Genomic DNA, 14995 nt, shown 5'->3' on the forward strand with positions numbered 1-14995 from the left:
ATATACCCAAAAGTGCTATTACTGGGTCCTGAGGAAGGTTGTTTCCTAATTTTCTGAGAAATCGCCACACTGACATCCAAAGGGGCTGTACCAGCTTGCATTCCCACCAGGAATGCGGAAGTGTTCCCTTTTCCCCACAACCTCTCCAGCATAAGTTGTCATCAGTGTTTTGATCTTGGCCATTCTTACAGATGTAAGATGGAATCTCAGAGTTGTTTTGATTTGCATTTCTCTGATGACTAAGGATGTTGAACATTTCCTTAAGTGTTTTTCAGTCATTTTAGATTTCTCTGTTGAGAGTTCTCTGTTTAGGTCTGTGCTCCATTTTTTTTTAATGGATTATGTGATCTTTTGGTGTCCAATTTCTTGAGTTCTTTGTATATTTTGGAGATCAGACCTCTGTCTGATGTAGGGTTAGTGAAGATCTTTTCCATTCTGTGGGCTTTTGTTTTGTCTTGTTGACCATGTCCTTTGCTTTACAGAAGCTTTTCAGTTTCAGGAGGTCCCATTTATTAATTGTTTCTCTCAGTGTCTGTGCTGCTGGGGTTATATTTAGGAAGTGGGTCCCTGTGCCAATGTGTTCAAGTGTACTTCCCACTTTCTCTTCTTTAAGATTCAGTGTGGCTGGCTTTATGTTGAGGTCTTTGATCCATTTGGACTTGAGTTTTGTGCACAGTGACAGATATGGGTCTATTTTTATTTTTCTACATGTTGATATCCAGTTATGCTAGCACCACTTGTTAAATATGCTTTCTTTTTTCCATTTGATATTTTTTGCTTCTTTATCAAAAATCAGGTGTTCAAAGATGTATGGATTGATATCCAGGTCTTTGATTCCGTTCCATTGGTCCTCCTGTCTGTTCTTATGCCAATACCAGGCTCTTATCAGTACTGTAGCTCTGTAGTAGAGTTTGAAGTTAGGGATTGTGGTGCCTCCAGAAGTTCTTTTATTGTTCAGGAATGTTTTGGCTATCCTGGGTTTTTTTGCTTTTCCATATGAAATTAAATACCATTCTTTCGAGGTCTTTGAAGAATTTTGCTGGGATTTTGATGGGCATTGCGTTGAATCTGTCTTATTCTTAATTATATATGCCTGGCTTGTTTCTAGTCAGCTTTCTTTAAAGAATCCCATTTACATTTTGCCTCTGGGCTTTTTCCTTACCTGTGTACATCTTCCTTTCATTCTTACTCCATGGCTGGCTGTGTGGCCATGTGGATGTCTGTGTGGCTATGTGGCTGTGTGGCTGTGTATCTGTGTGGCTGTGTGGGTGGCTGTGTGGGTGTCTGTGTGTCTGTGTATCTGTGTGGCTGTGTGGCTGGCTGGCTGGCTGTGTGTCTGTGTATCTGTGTGGCTGGCTGTGTGGCTGGCCCTTAGCGTCCTCCTCTCCTTGTTCTTTCATCCCTTCTCCCAGATTTCCTCTTCTATTTATTTTCTCTGCCTGCCAGCCCTGCCTCTCTCTTCTCCTGCCTCACTGTTGGCCATTCAGGTCTTTATTAGACCATCAGGTGTTTTGGACAGGCGCAGTACCACAGCTTCACTGAGTTAAAGAAACACAACATAGAAGAACACAACACAGTTTTGTATCATTAAACAAATGTACCACAGCATAAATAAATGTAACATCTTAAAATAATATTCTACAAAACCGCATTATATAATTACATTATTTGGTTTTTTGAAACCTAGTTTCTTGAATTCTTTATACATTTTTAAATCAGCCCTCTATTGGATGTGGGGTTAGTGAAGACCTTTTCCCATTTTGTAGGCTGCCATTTTGTCCTATTGATGATGTCCTTTGCCTTACAGAAACTTTCCAATTTCATGAAATTGTTTCAGAATATTTGTTTATACTGTGTGAGGATGTGTCACTGTGGTTGGTTTAATAAAGAACTGAATGGCCGATGAGGAGGCAGGAGACAATAGGCAAGATTTCTGCAGAAAGAGAGAACTCTGGAAACAAGGGAGGAAGACAGGCCAGTGAGACCCTGAAGAAATGAGACATACACCACAGGGCAGAGGTAACTGAGCCACATGGCAGAAAGCAGATTAAAAGAAACATGTTCATTTGAGTTATAAGAGCTAGCTGGGGATAAGCCTAAGCTAAGGGCCAAACTTTCATAACTGAACTGGTAGCCCAAAGAAAAATCCAAGTACATAAGGTCCCATTTATTAATCATCAGTCTTAGTGCCTGCGCCATTGGTGTTCTGTACAGGCAGTTGTCTTCTGTGCCCATGCATCTGAGATTATTTCCAACTTTCTCTTCTATCAGGTTCAGTGTATCTGGATTTATGCTGAGGTCTTTAATTAACTTAAACTTGAGTTTTGTGCAGGGTGATAGATATGAATCAATTTGCATTCTTCTACATGTTGACATCGTTTTAATATATGGTATTTTGATAAGATACGGAGGCTTTTTCATTTTTTTAAAAAAAATCTGTTGAGACTTTCTTTGTGACAAGAATGTGGTCAGTTTTGGAGAAGGTTCCATGAGGTGCTAGGAAGAGCACATATTCTTTTATATTAGGATGAAATGTTCTACAGATATGTTAGGTCCACTTGAGTCATAACATCCATTATTTCTCTATTTAGATTCTGTCTGGATGACTTGTCCATTCGAGACAGTGGGGTGTTAAAGGCTCCTAATATTATTGTGTGGGATTTTATGTGTGATTTATGCTTTAGTAATGTTTCTTTTACAAGTGTGGGTGCCCATACATTTGGGGCATAGATGTTCAGGATTAAGATGCCATCTTGGTAGATTTTTTCCCTTGATGAGTATAAAATATCCTTCTCCATCTATCTCTTTTGATTAATTTTGAATGGAAGTTTATTTTGTTAGATATTATGATAACTATACCAGCTTGCTTCTTAGGTCCATTTGGTTGGAAAACCTTTTTCCAATCCTTTACTCAGAGGTAATGTCTATTTTTGATGTTGTGGTGTGTCTCTTGTATGTAGCAGAATGATAGATCCTGTTTTTGTATCCATTCCATTTGAGCCTGTGTCTTTTTATTGGCATAGAGGGTCAACTGATAATGACAGGTAGTAATGATGAATGATTGTTAATTTTTTGTTGTGGTGGTGGTAGTGGTTGTGTGTGTGTGTGTGTCTGTCTGTCTGTGTTGTCTGTGTGTTTCCCTACTTTGGGTTTGGCTGGTGTGAGATTATTTATTGCCTGTATTATTGTGGGTATAGCTAACATCCTGGATTTAGACTTTTCCTTCTAGGACCTTCTAGAGAATTGGGTTTATGTATAGATATTATTTAAATTTGACATTGTCATGAAATATCTTGTCCGCTGAGTATAGTAGTCTGGGCTGGTATCCATGGTTTTAGAGTCTACAAGACATCAATCAGTCCAGCCCCTTCTGGATTTCTGGGTCCCCGTTGAGAAATTGGGTGTGGTTCTAATATATCTGCCTTATATGTGTTGCTTGGCCTCTTTGTTCTATATGTTTTGATTATTATGTGGTGAGGAGATTTTCTTTTCTGATACAATCTATTTGGTATTCTGTAAGCTTCTTGTACCTTATAGGCATGTCTTTATTTAGGTTAAAATTTTCTTTTATGATTTTGTTAAATATATTGTCTGGGTTTCTAAGCTGGGTTTTTTCTCCTTCTTCTATTCCTATTATTCCTAGGTTTGGTCTTTTCATAGTGTCCAGATTTCCTGGATTATTTGTGTTAAGAATTTTATAGATTTAACATTTTCTTTGGCTGATGAATCTATTTCTTCTTTTGTGTCTTGAACACCTGAGATTCCCTCTTTCATCTCTTGTATTCTGTTGGTGATGCTTCCATCTGTAGTTCCTGTTCACTTACCTGGATTTTCCATTTCCAGGATTCCCTCTCTTTGTGTTTTCTTTATTGCTTCCATTTCCATTTTCAGGTCTTGGTTTGCTTTATCTGTTTTTTTTTCTTGGCTTTCTTTTAGGGATTTACTGACTTCTTCCAATTCTTTGTCTTTTTCAATTTCTTTAGGAGATTTTTTCATATCCACTATCATCTTCATAAAATCATTTTTAAGGTCATTTTCTTGTGCTTCAGCTGTTGGAGTTTTCAGATCTTGCTGTTGTAGGATACCTGGGCTCTGATGGTGCCATTGCCTTTTCTGTTATTGTGCTCTTCCACTGGAGTTTAGGCATCTGGATTTGGGGCAATCACAGGTCTAGGTGTTGATTTCTGCATTTGTCTTTGTTGGATGGGTGTTTTGTTCCTGGTTTCTCTTTCCTCTCTGGTTTTATGACCTAAATGGCCTGCGGTTCTGGTGACTAGCATGTCTTTAGGTCCAGTAGGATATTCCCTCTGGGGTTTTGGGAGCTAGGAGTACCTAGGTCTAGCCTGGCCTCTGGTAAAGCCAAAGTCTTCTTCCAAAGTTATAAACCAAGATATGTATGGAACCCAGGGGAGGGAGTGCAGACTGGGGTCCCCAGATCTGATCTGGCAGGCTTTAAAAGGGGTTTAGTAGGCAGTGGGCAGTTCCTTGCCTGGGGTTCCTAGATTAGCAGGGACTAGTTTCTAGTGCTTTAAACAACAAATTATTTAACCTTGCAATAATCCCTTAACAGTAGGTTTCAAAACAATACTGTTAGAAGAGGCTGGAGAGAGGACTCAGCGGTTACGAACACTGGCTATTCTTCCAATGGACGAGGTTCAATTCCAGCACAAACATGGCAGCTCACAGCTGTCTACATTCCAGTCCTGAGGGAGCCAATGCCATCTTCTGGAATCCTTAGGGATTACATAGTGCATAGTGCACTAAAACACACATACACACACACACACACACACACACGCACACACAGAGTCAAACATGCATACACCTGAAAAGAATTTAATTTTTTAAAAAATATAGCTAGTAAACAAAAAATTTAAAGGAAGACTTTGTGAACTGAAAAGAGTATACTCTTACGGCAATGTAGTTGAAGACTATCTACAACATGAGCCAATTGTGCTTTTACTATCTATGACATATTCTTAGTTCATGTATGTGTGTACAAATGTACATACATAAAATTCAAGGGCGAACATTTAAAATTTCCTCTCCATTCTTAGTAATGATTCACATTTCACATAACATTTTCCTTGCTATTTAAATTCTTTTTAAATAAATGTTACTTTTATAATTTGTAAATAAATTCTTTCAAAAGTCATGATCACACAGTTAAGTATTTATTCATCTTCTAATTTCAGAGTACTCTTCAATTAATTAAACCCAGAAACTCTAAAAGATGTGAGACTTTTCTCAAAAACTAAATCCCTCTCAATTCCTAATAACTGCTTGCATTTCTCTTCATGGCATTTTATATGTCTCTAAAACAGAAATGTACTAAAACCTTCCAGTAAACCCTAGAATTAAAACTAGCAGGGTAATTTCAGCTTTCTTACTACTCTAAACCACTCCTGGTCAATTATCCTTAGGAACAGCACAGGAAGGAAGAGCTCAACTCTCCTGCTCGAGCAGTTTGTGAGCAGTCACAGCGGATGCCAGCCTAGGCAGCAGTGAGAGGCAGCTGAAGCTGCAGTGTGCACTGTGCACACTGCCTATCCACGCATCCATTCGGTAACCCTGATGTTCAACCTTCACTGGCAGCTTGACAAGACAATGGAATCAGGTAAAACACACCTCCGCACATGGACGTGAGTGTTTCCAGAGATGATCCCACAGGCTGGGGTTCCATTCAGAAAGAAAGGAGAATGAGAAAGAGAGCTGAGCACCGTCACTCATCTCTGTCTCTCTCTCTCTCCCTCCCTACCTCTCTCTTTCTCTTCCCCCCACCCCCAGCTCCAGGCACATGTAACCAGCTATTTTCTGCACCTGATGCCAGGTCTTGGCTATCCCTGGGCTATGCCCTCAAGCTGGGTCAAAAGCAAGCCTTTCCTCCTCAGGCTGCCTCTTGTGAGGCGCTTGCCCACAGCCAGGAGGAAAGGCACTGAGGCTGCAGATATTCACTGACACCCACCATAGGAAGCACCCACACTGTGCTCAATAATCGGAACAAACCAGAACAAGAGAGAAAAGCTCATTTGGTTAGAGGAGAGAGCCAAAGAAAACTTTACCTTGACGTGTACTAAATTAATATTGTCATATTAGAAATTACCAATGCCTTGAAGTCAGAATTAGACATGGCATGGCGTCTTTGTTGTTTTGAGTTTTCTATTTCTCCAGTGAAAAAAATTAGTTTACTGTCTTGCTGAATTACAACCAGCAGTTATAACAGAGACCTAATAACTTTTTTTACAACATTTTTTCGGGGGAAGGGGAATGCCACAGGGCACATGTGGAGGTCAGAGAACAGTTAGCAGGAATCAATTCTCTCCAGGTCAGCAGGCTTGGCAACAAAAGCCCTCCCACCCCCAAGTGACATTTTAAAATAACATTTTCATGATTTCATTATAACATAAACCCAGACCAGTCATGATGACATATAGGAGGTAGGAGATTCACAAATTTGAGACCAGCCGCAGGTGGTATTAGGGACCCCGTCTCAAACAAAACAACAAAACAAAATGCCTATTCCTGGAACTGTGTTAGAGCTTAAGCCCTACAGTACACAGCTTAACCTGTGGGTTTTAGCCAACAGCACTGCAAGATACCCCAGGGAAGTGCTTTAGTACACGTTTAGGGCACTTACAGTAGAACTGAGACGGTGATATCCCACGTAACTCCTCCCCAACCTCATAGCCTCTATTCCCCACAACCTCAACCGGGGTGTGTATTTGATGCATGGTGAAACCCCATGGTTACAACAGCATCTCACTAATGGAGCAATGAGATTTCATGTAAAGAACAACTTGATTTTGAAGGCATCGCTGAAAAGCCAGCTCACTAGTTACACACAGAGCCCAGGTTTAGAATGAGAACTCAATTGCAGTGTCCCAGTCTAGATGCTACAAAGCCAAGACACTAAAATGGAGGCTACTCAGCCTCCTTACACCCTCCTCCCCTAGGCATTTCCTTCCCACTAAACCAAGACTTCCAAGAACTATAAATAAGAGATTGGTGAACTACACGTCTCAATCAAATGCATTTACTCGCTGCGTAGCAAAATGTTATCTAAGCTATGTTAGATGAAGAAAAACTGTCCTTGGAGACTCCATGCAGTATGAGCTGGGCAGACCTGGCCAGAGCAAATGTAAGCTGGGCTAATGTAAATGTAAAATGTCCTGGGGCTGCCAGGACACACCTTACCTCCTGGAAAAACACATCACCCAAATTAGAACCAAATTCAGGACAGGGAATATGGTCAGATCCTAGATCTTTCCTCCATTAAACTGACGACTATTGGTTATATGAAACCCACAGATATGATTAGGACAGGGAGGTTGACTATGAGGAGGACGCAGTCTATCAGTGCCAGCTTTGAAGACGGAAGCAGCAGCTCCTAAGTCAGAGCGCTGTGTCCCCACAGGAGGAAAACCGAGGAAAGTCACTCCCCAAAACATCAAGAACTGAAACTTTCAATATCTCCTCAACACTAAGACACGCAGACTCCTCAAGAACTCCTACTGTGCAACCTTGCACAGCCAATATGGAAATGAGTGCGGCAGTGCCTCATGAAGATGGGAATCAATCTACCTCAAGATCCAGCCATACCCAAGGACACTTCATCATACAAGGACACTTGCTCAACCATGGTCACTGGTGCTCTAGCCATAATAGCCAGAAATCTGAAACAACCTAGATGTCCCTCAACGGACGAATAAATAGTGAAAAATGTGGTACATTTACACAATGGAGTATTACTCAGCCGTTAAAAAGTGAAACCTGCAGGTAAATGGATGGAACTAGAAAAATTACCCTGGGTGAGGTATCCCCGACCCAGAAAGAGAAATATGGTTATGTATTTCTCTTATATGTGGACATGAGCTTTAAGTCAATGATAACCAAACTACAATCCATAGAACCACAAAAGGTAGAGAGTAAGGAACTAGAGGGAACAGACAGGGGGAGGTACGGCTGGAGAGGAGGATTTAGTGGGGAGAGGGAAGAGAGAGGGAACTGAGGAGGGGATTTGGGGAGGGACAGCTAAAATTAAGGGCCATTTGGGAGGTGCTAGGAGAACCTAATATAGCAGAAGTTTTCTAAAATATATACATAGATGAAGGCAATCCAATAGACATCACAAATAATGGGGGAGACAGAGCCCCAACTGGCCATTTCTCGTCACCAAATGAAGCTTGCAGTCCCAGGACTGAGTTACAGTCGGCTAAAGGAGTCTCATGGGACTCCAAACTACCCCGGCTGTTGCTATGACTACAGGTTGCTCCCCACAAACTGACAGCAAAGCCCCATAGCTGACGACAACACGACACAACTCATCGACCATGGAGAAGTCAAGCTGGTGCTTATATAGCTCCATTTTAGCATATTTGGTACAGGAAAGTCCTCTGCATGGTATCAAAGAGAAACATAAACACTCACCCAGCCTCAAACCCTTGATCTAAAATGGTGTCCTGCCTGCAGGATATGCTAGAGCAGCGGTGGCACAGAGCTTGTGGGAGTAACCAGCCAATCTCTGATCTGACCCAAGGCCCTCTCCATGAGCTGGAACCCGTGCCCAACACTGCTTGGGTGACCAAGAAACTGACACTAAGAGCCCAGGGACCTAGGATAAATACTACTGTTCTAAAACATAAGGGGCAATAAAATTATTCTTAATAACGTTCTTCTATAGTCATGGATCAGTACCTAGCTCAGTCATCTTCCTTCCCCTGCAGCAGAGGAGAAAACAGAGACCCACTGGCAAACAACTACAGAGAGTGAGACCTTGAAACACTCCACCCTTAAACAGGAAGTCTCTATGCCTCCCTTCAGGGTGAACCCAGGGAGGAAGAGGTAGAAACAGTGTAAGAACCAGAGGGAGTGGAGGACACCAGGCAAACAGGCCCTCTAAGCTGACGTGAGCGAAGCTCCTAGGAATTCAGAGCCGGAAGCAGCAGGACCGCCTGCGTGTGTCTGCACCAGACCCTCTACATATATATTATGGCTTCCGTTTACTCTTTCGGTGGTGATGGAACAAGTGGGTCTGTTTCTTGGACTTTTCTTTCTGTTTGTTTGCTCTGTCCAATTCCAATGCTTTTAGTTCTTGTTTTATCTTTTTATCTTTTATTTTATCTTACAATTTTTTTTAAAAAGAACCACTACTGTCCTATAAGTAAAAATTTGTGTTTTAGTCACTACATCTGACAAAAATCACAAAACTATGTCCTAGAGTCCTTCCCATCGTTGGATCAAAGAAAAGCTTTGATACTGAAATGATCACTTGATCCATGTGTAATGTCCACATGTGTAATGTTCCATAACCAAATCTAATTATTTTTTTTAAAAATCCCAGCCTTGCCCTTATGCTTATTTCCACTACTTCATGTATCTAAAGGTTATATTCTATTTTACAAAGGTTCACCTTTCCATCTTACACTTCCATTTCATAAAAATGGAAAAAAAATTTTAAAGAGGGCATTTCTGGAAAGTGAAAGCGAAACACTGAGGGACCAAATCACACACTCAACTCACAGCAGCAGTAACTGTCATTCACTGTCAATCCCCTATCCATTCACCTAAGATGTTTATGACAGCCCTGGAGCCCTTTTCCCGCGGTCACAGCGGCCACCCCACAGGCCCCACCCGCTAGCTCGCACAGGATGACGCACGAGGGTGCGCGGAGCGAGCCCACTCAGCAGTAAATGCCAGGGCAAAGAACTCGGAAGGGAATGAAAACTTAAGTCACGTGCTCCGCTGCGGGAGGCCAAGGGGCGGAAGCTACACCGGACTCCTTCCCTGAGTCACTGGCACAGCCTCACCGGAAGGGGTGGGGTGGGGAGAGCATCCCGCCCCGCCCCCATGCTAGCCCCATCCCACGATGGCCCCGCCCTCCGTGCTGGCCCCGCCCCGTTCTGTGCCCTCCCCCGTGCTAGCCCCGCCCCCATGATAGCCCCACCCCAAGTTGGCCCCGCCCTCTTGCTGGCCCCACCCTCACGCTGACCCCGCGTCGGGACGTGTGCTGAGAGGCCCACTCACCGGTCCTTGCTCCGCCTTCCGCTGCAGCTCCGAGAGTCGCTCCAGAGCGCTCGCGAAGCCGCCTGAGCGCGCCCGAGGAGCGGAGGAGTCGCCGACCACGCTCTCGGAACCACTCTCCGTGCCTGCATTTCGAAAGGGCTTGGAGAAGAGAAGCGCTCTTAGGAATCGGCTCCCTGCGGCCCTGGCATGGTACCCACACAGCGCCGCCATGACGCCTGCGTGACCTCTCACCTCTGGCCTCTTACGCACGTTCGCGGGCCAGGGGGCGGGTCGAGGAGAGCCCCGCCTACTGCCGTAGTATGGTGCGGGCGTGTGGCTTGTGTCCTGATGGCTAGGCAGCACGGAGAAGGCGTGTGCCTTGCAGGGGATGCGGTCTTCAGCGGTCTCCTTGATTATCCTATTGGAGTTGGAAGCCCCAAGCTTGTCCGCGCCTCCTGTCCCTCGCTATCCAGCACTTTTGAATGTGTGGCGCTTGAGACTAAGATGTTTAGTAGCCGCCCTCCAATTTTGTAAGCTTCAGGAAGGAGATTGCCTTTGCAAATGGACATAAAGTTGTTTGTGAAACTGGTGGCAGGTCTGTCGTTGGACACTTCTGTCGTCAGTCACCCGCACTACAAAACAATCTGAGAAGTTTTATATGCGATACCTACCATCCCTTCTAGTGAGTTAAGTTTCAGAATGTGCCCAGGTATAGCACTTCCATAACGCACACAAATACTTGATATTTTTTGTTTCTCTTCGGCACAAATCCCCAGAATTTGTCCACCGCCTGACATGAAGTGTTTGCCAATTAAGTGGGTGTACTCATCTAAGAATCAGTTTGCTATTAGCCTACAAATGACTAAATCTGGGACATGTGCCACCGTTTTCTATGTAGTTTGCAAACAAAAACTTTTTTTTGGGACTCAGGGTCTCATGTAGCCCAGACCGGTCCTGAGCTCACTATGTAGTGGAAGCTGACGTTAAACACATAAACCTCCTGCTTCTCTCTGAATGGTGAGATTTCACAAGCACTGTAACCACCAGGACAGACCCTTTTCCACTACTTTTGACTGTGAATTTAAATCTTCCTCCATGTCATGGGTGTAATAGTCCTTGGGATGCTGCATAATTTTGAGTCACTTAAGACTCACCATTAGCCTCTGCAGGGAGACTCCTAAGAAGTCAGTCAGTGCTGCAAAGGGAATCTACCCAGGTGGGGTCTCACCCCACACACTTAAACTCAATTCGGCTCACAGCTGCGTGGATTCTTGTCTAAAATGCCATTCTCTATGGCTATTGTTACTTCCATTCCCTTTCGAAAACAGTGTGGCAAATTGTAGAGCACGGCCAGTGACCGTTAAGAGCCCTTCATAGTCCTGAGTAACCTTTGTCCTGGGCAATCCACTATCATGTTGCTGATTTGATTTCCCTGTGTGGGAGTGTAGTGATATTACACTTGTATTTTAATAAATAAAGCTTGCCTGGAGATCAGAGAGTAAAACAGCTACCCTGGTCAGTCTTACAGACCAGGCAGTGGTGACACACCTTTAATCCCAGTAGCCACATTACTTTGCCACAGAAACCAGGCTGTAGTGGTGCATGCTTTTAATCCTAGCCCTAAAGAAGAATTTAGGAGGGGACAAGCTCTCAGACACAGCCTCATTCTGAGATTCCTGGAGGCAGAATCGCAATTTAGGACTGAAGTAGAGATAAGAGTCAATGGCTAGTTGTTTTGCTTTTCTGACTTTCAGGTTGAACCTCAATATCTGTCTCTGGGTTTTTATTAGTTGTGTTACAGTGCAGCAAACTGATAACCTAAAGATCTGCTTTATAAACTAAATCTTACCAGCGCTTGCCTGGCATGCCAAGACTCCAGATGGTCTTCAGTATGAAACCTACAGGACAGAACAAATGAGGTACTAAGGTCCCATCTTTAATGAGTAATGTCATATTCATGTCCTGCCTCACCAAGAGGATAACCCCAGAAGACTAACAGAGCTGTTGGGGGCCAACTACTGCAGCTGCTCATTCTTCCTGTGGTGGGCTGTTCACACTCTCAGCAGAAGTAGGATAGACCTTGAAGTTTACTTTTTACTTGAAGCATCAAATGTCGGATTAGAAAAGTGGGGATTCACATACAAGTTTTTTTTAAGTACTTTTTTTTTTTTTTTTTTTTTTTTTTTTGGTTTTTCAAGACAGGGTTTCTCTAGCTTTGGTGCCTGTCCTGGAACTAGCTCTTGTAGACCAGGCTGGCCTCGAACTCCTAGAGATCCGCCTGCCTCTGCCTCCCGAGTGCTGGGATTAAAGGCGTGCGCCACCACCGCCCGGCAGTACTTTTTTATTTTTTTTAAAGACTTTATTCTGTATACAATATTCTGTGTGTATGCCTGCAGGCCAGAAGAGGGCACCAGATCTCATTACAGATGGTTGTGAGCCACCATGTGGTTGCTGGGAACTCAGGTCCTCTGGAAGACCACAGTCAGTGCTCTTAACCACTGAGCCATCTCTCTAGCCCCATATACAAGTTTCAACTGGAACTTCTCTACACGGTGGATTGTGCTCATCGATAAGCCATGGGTTGTCGAGAAAAAGCCCAATCCCATCATCGGAACCTCACAGTAAAACTATTGCTGAAGACACTGCCTGTGTTCACCGAACATGAGAAACCACGTAGCGCTCCATGCACTAGAAGGTGCTCTGCATGCTGCTGAAGGGCAATCATCAGTTCACCCAGCTGTTAACTGTAGCTACCAGCATGGCAGACTATGCCCGTGTGTGCAACAGTAGCGTGAATGTTACGGAGGTAATCAAGCACTTCCTGGTTGGACTTCTAAGACTTGCTCCAAGAAGGTGGAACCCACCTGGTTGCTACGGATCTGGACAAAAACAGTCATTTTGCCGCGTGGACATAGCATCAAAGTGCCCTCTAAATTCCTCCTAATCACAGACTCCTGCAATTCTCAGACCTCATCAGAAGTTTCTGTGTGCAATGGATGATGGTTAAGAAGAAACAGCTGTTCCCAGTGCCTCTGTAGTGCTCAGGCACAGTGAGACGTCTGCATCCCCATTCCACCACCCCAGGCTCGGGGACCGTCTTGTAAAACCTGGTAAAAAGACTGTTAGGCCCAAGAAAGCACAAGGCTTTCTTGACATGACAAGATCGCTGCACTCAAACTCACAGCAGCTACGGCTGCCCAAGCGGGGCCTGCACAAGACCCTAACTTTCTAAAATAGATGAGGAAAGGGGTCCTTTGGCCCACCTCTAACTCAGGAGCTATGGGCAGTTGCTAGCTTCTGGGGGAGGAGAATCAGGTTGGTTTTTAGGGTGTGGCTCCTTGTAGGGTGGCTACACTCCAGTGGATGGCCCAATACTCAGAAGTGTGGCAGCACAAAGCACAATCAATGGGGATTAAATTAAAATTAGAAAAAAGACATGAAGTTGGGGGTAGGGATGTAGAAGCAGATACAGGAGTTGAAGGGAAGAGTTAGGAGTAGATATAATTAAAATAGATGCAACCCTTAAAATTTTGCGTTTAAAACTGAAGTAGTGAGGAGATGGGAATGTTGAGCTGGGGGGTCAACCTGAGCTGAGTAGTGAGAGCCTGTCCCCACAACAAACTGTGGTAGGGGTGTGCATGTGATCCTGTACCTGACAGATCGAGGCAGGACATCCTTGGCTACATCGCAAGACTGAAGCCAGCCTGAGGTGTATGAGACCCCGAAAGACAAAACCAAGGGAGTCAATGGAGGGACATCTCCAGGATTCTTGCTGACACAGGCACCAACAGGAACACCTACTACAGGGGAGCACTGCCACTCCCTGCATCGCCCCCCTCCCCCACCCCAGCTCTGTTAGAATACAGTTTCTTTACACTTCCAAAGTTCTTCATGTGCACCGTGCAAGTGTTCTGAGCAGGTAGCAAGAAAGGAATAAAACACACTCCAAAGCCTCATCACATCTCCTGGCTATGGCCTCATCTACCATTACATACACCCCACCTCACACCCAAGACCACCAGTGTGAAAGGCAGTGCTCACTAAAATCTCCATAAAAAGTAGCTAGTAGTGCCTTGGTGGAGGTGACTTAGAGGTGATTAGAAATTTATGCCTCTTGGGTTGGGGTGTAGCTCAGTAACAGATCACTTGCTCAACAATCTTAGGTAAGCCCTGGTTCAATCCCCAGCACCACAAAAAAACAAAGGAGAGGGGGTGGGCAGTTATATGGCCAGGGCAGACTGGGGCCACCGGCAGTGAGACCCAGACTTATCCCTACTGCTTGTACTGGATTTTTGGAACCCATTCTCTTTGGAGGGATGCCTTGCAGTGCCTCAAAGTAATGTGCTAAACTCTGTTGCCCCCACCATGGGAAGCCTTACCCCGAGGAGTGGATGGGGGGCAGGATGGGGCAGAGGTGGAAGGAGGGGAGGGAGTGGGAACTGGGATTGGTATGTAAAATGAAAAAAGATAGTTTTTAAAAAATAAATCAAAAAAATAAAAAGGAAAATATGCTTAACTGCTCAGAAAAGTCTGAAAGAAAGGTCCCAGGACATATGTAAGATATGCTGCCACACTACAGACATTTCAGCGCCGTAGTGGATAGCATTCTGGGGGTTGGGATATTAAAAATTCAATTCCCAGCAACCACATGGTGGCTCACAACAATCTGTAATGGGGTCTGAAGGCCCTCTTCTGGCCTTCAGGCATACATGCAGACAGGATATTGTATACATAATAAATAAATAAATTTAAAAAAGAAAAGCAATCCGAGATGTGAATGAAAACTAAAGTACTTGGAATGGAAGGGGTTCTAATGTGTTCATCTGTGTGGGGGTGCACATGTCATCTGTGGAGGCCACAGCCGATGCTGGATGCCATCTATGACTTAGCCCTTTCTGAAAGTGGGAAATACATAAAAGAACCCATACCCAAATTACAGTCTTTATTGCTTTCAAACTCTTCATAGAAAACAGTGTATACTTTAAAAGATCCA

General features: G+C 44.0%; 1 protein-coding gene across 2 annotated transcripts in view; it reads right to left on the reverse strand.

The window, feature by feature from the left end:
* Mrps28 (mitochondrial ribosomal protein S28) overlaps positions 1 to 10248 on the reverse strand; it is a 138552-nt gene extending 128304 nt beyond the window's left edge. For both annotated transcript variants that reach the window (XM_057790299.1, XM_057790300.1), the window contains exon 1: positions 10024 to 10248. In XM_057790299.1, coding sequence (XP_057646282.1) covers positions 10024 to 10233 — 210 coding nt within the window. In that variant the 5' untranslated portion in view covers positions 10234 to 10248. The remainder of the gene's footprint in view (positions 1 to 10023) is intronic.
* Between the last annotated feature and the right edge of the window lie 4747 nt (positions 10249 to 14995).

This window comes from Chionomys nivalis, chromosome 16 (assembly GCF_950005125.1).
Source record: "Chionomys nivalis chromosome 16, mChiNiv1.1, whole genome shotgun sequence".
In the NCBI taxonomy this organism is placed as follows: Eukaryota; Metazoa; Chordata; class Mammalia; order Rodentia; family Cricetidae; genus Chionomys; species Chionomys nivalis.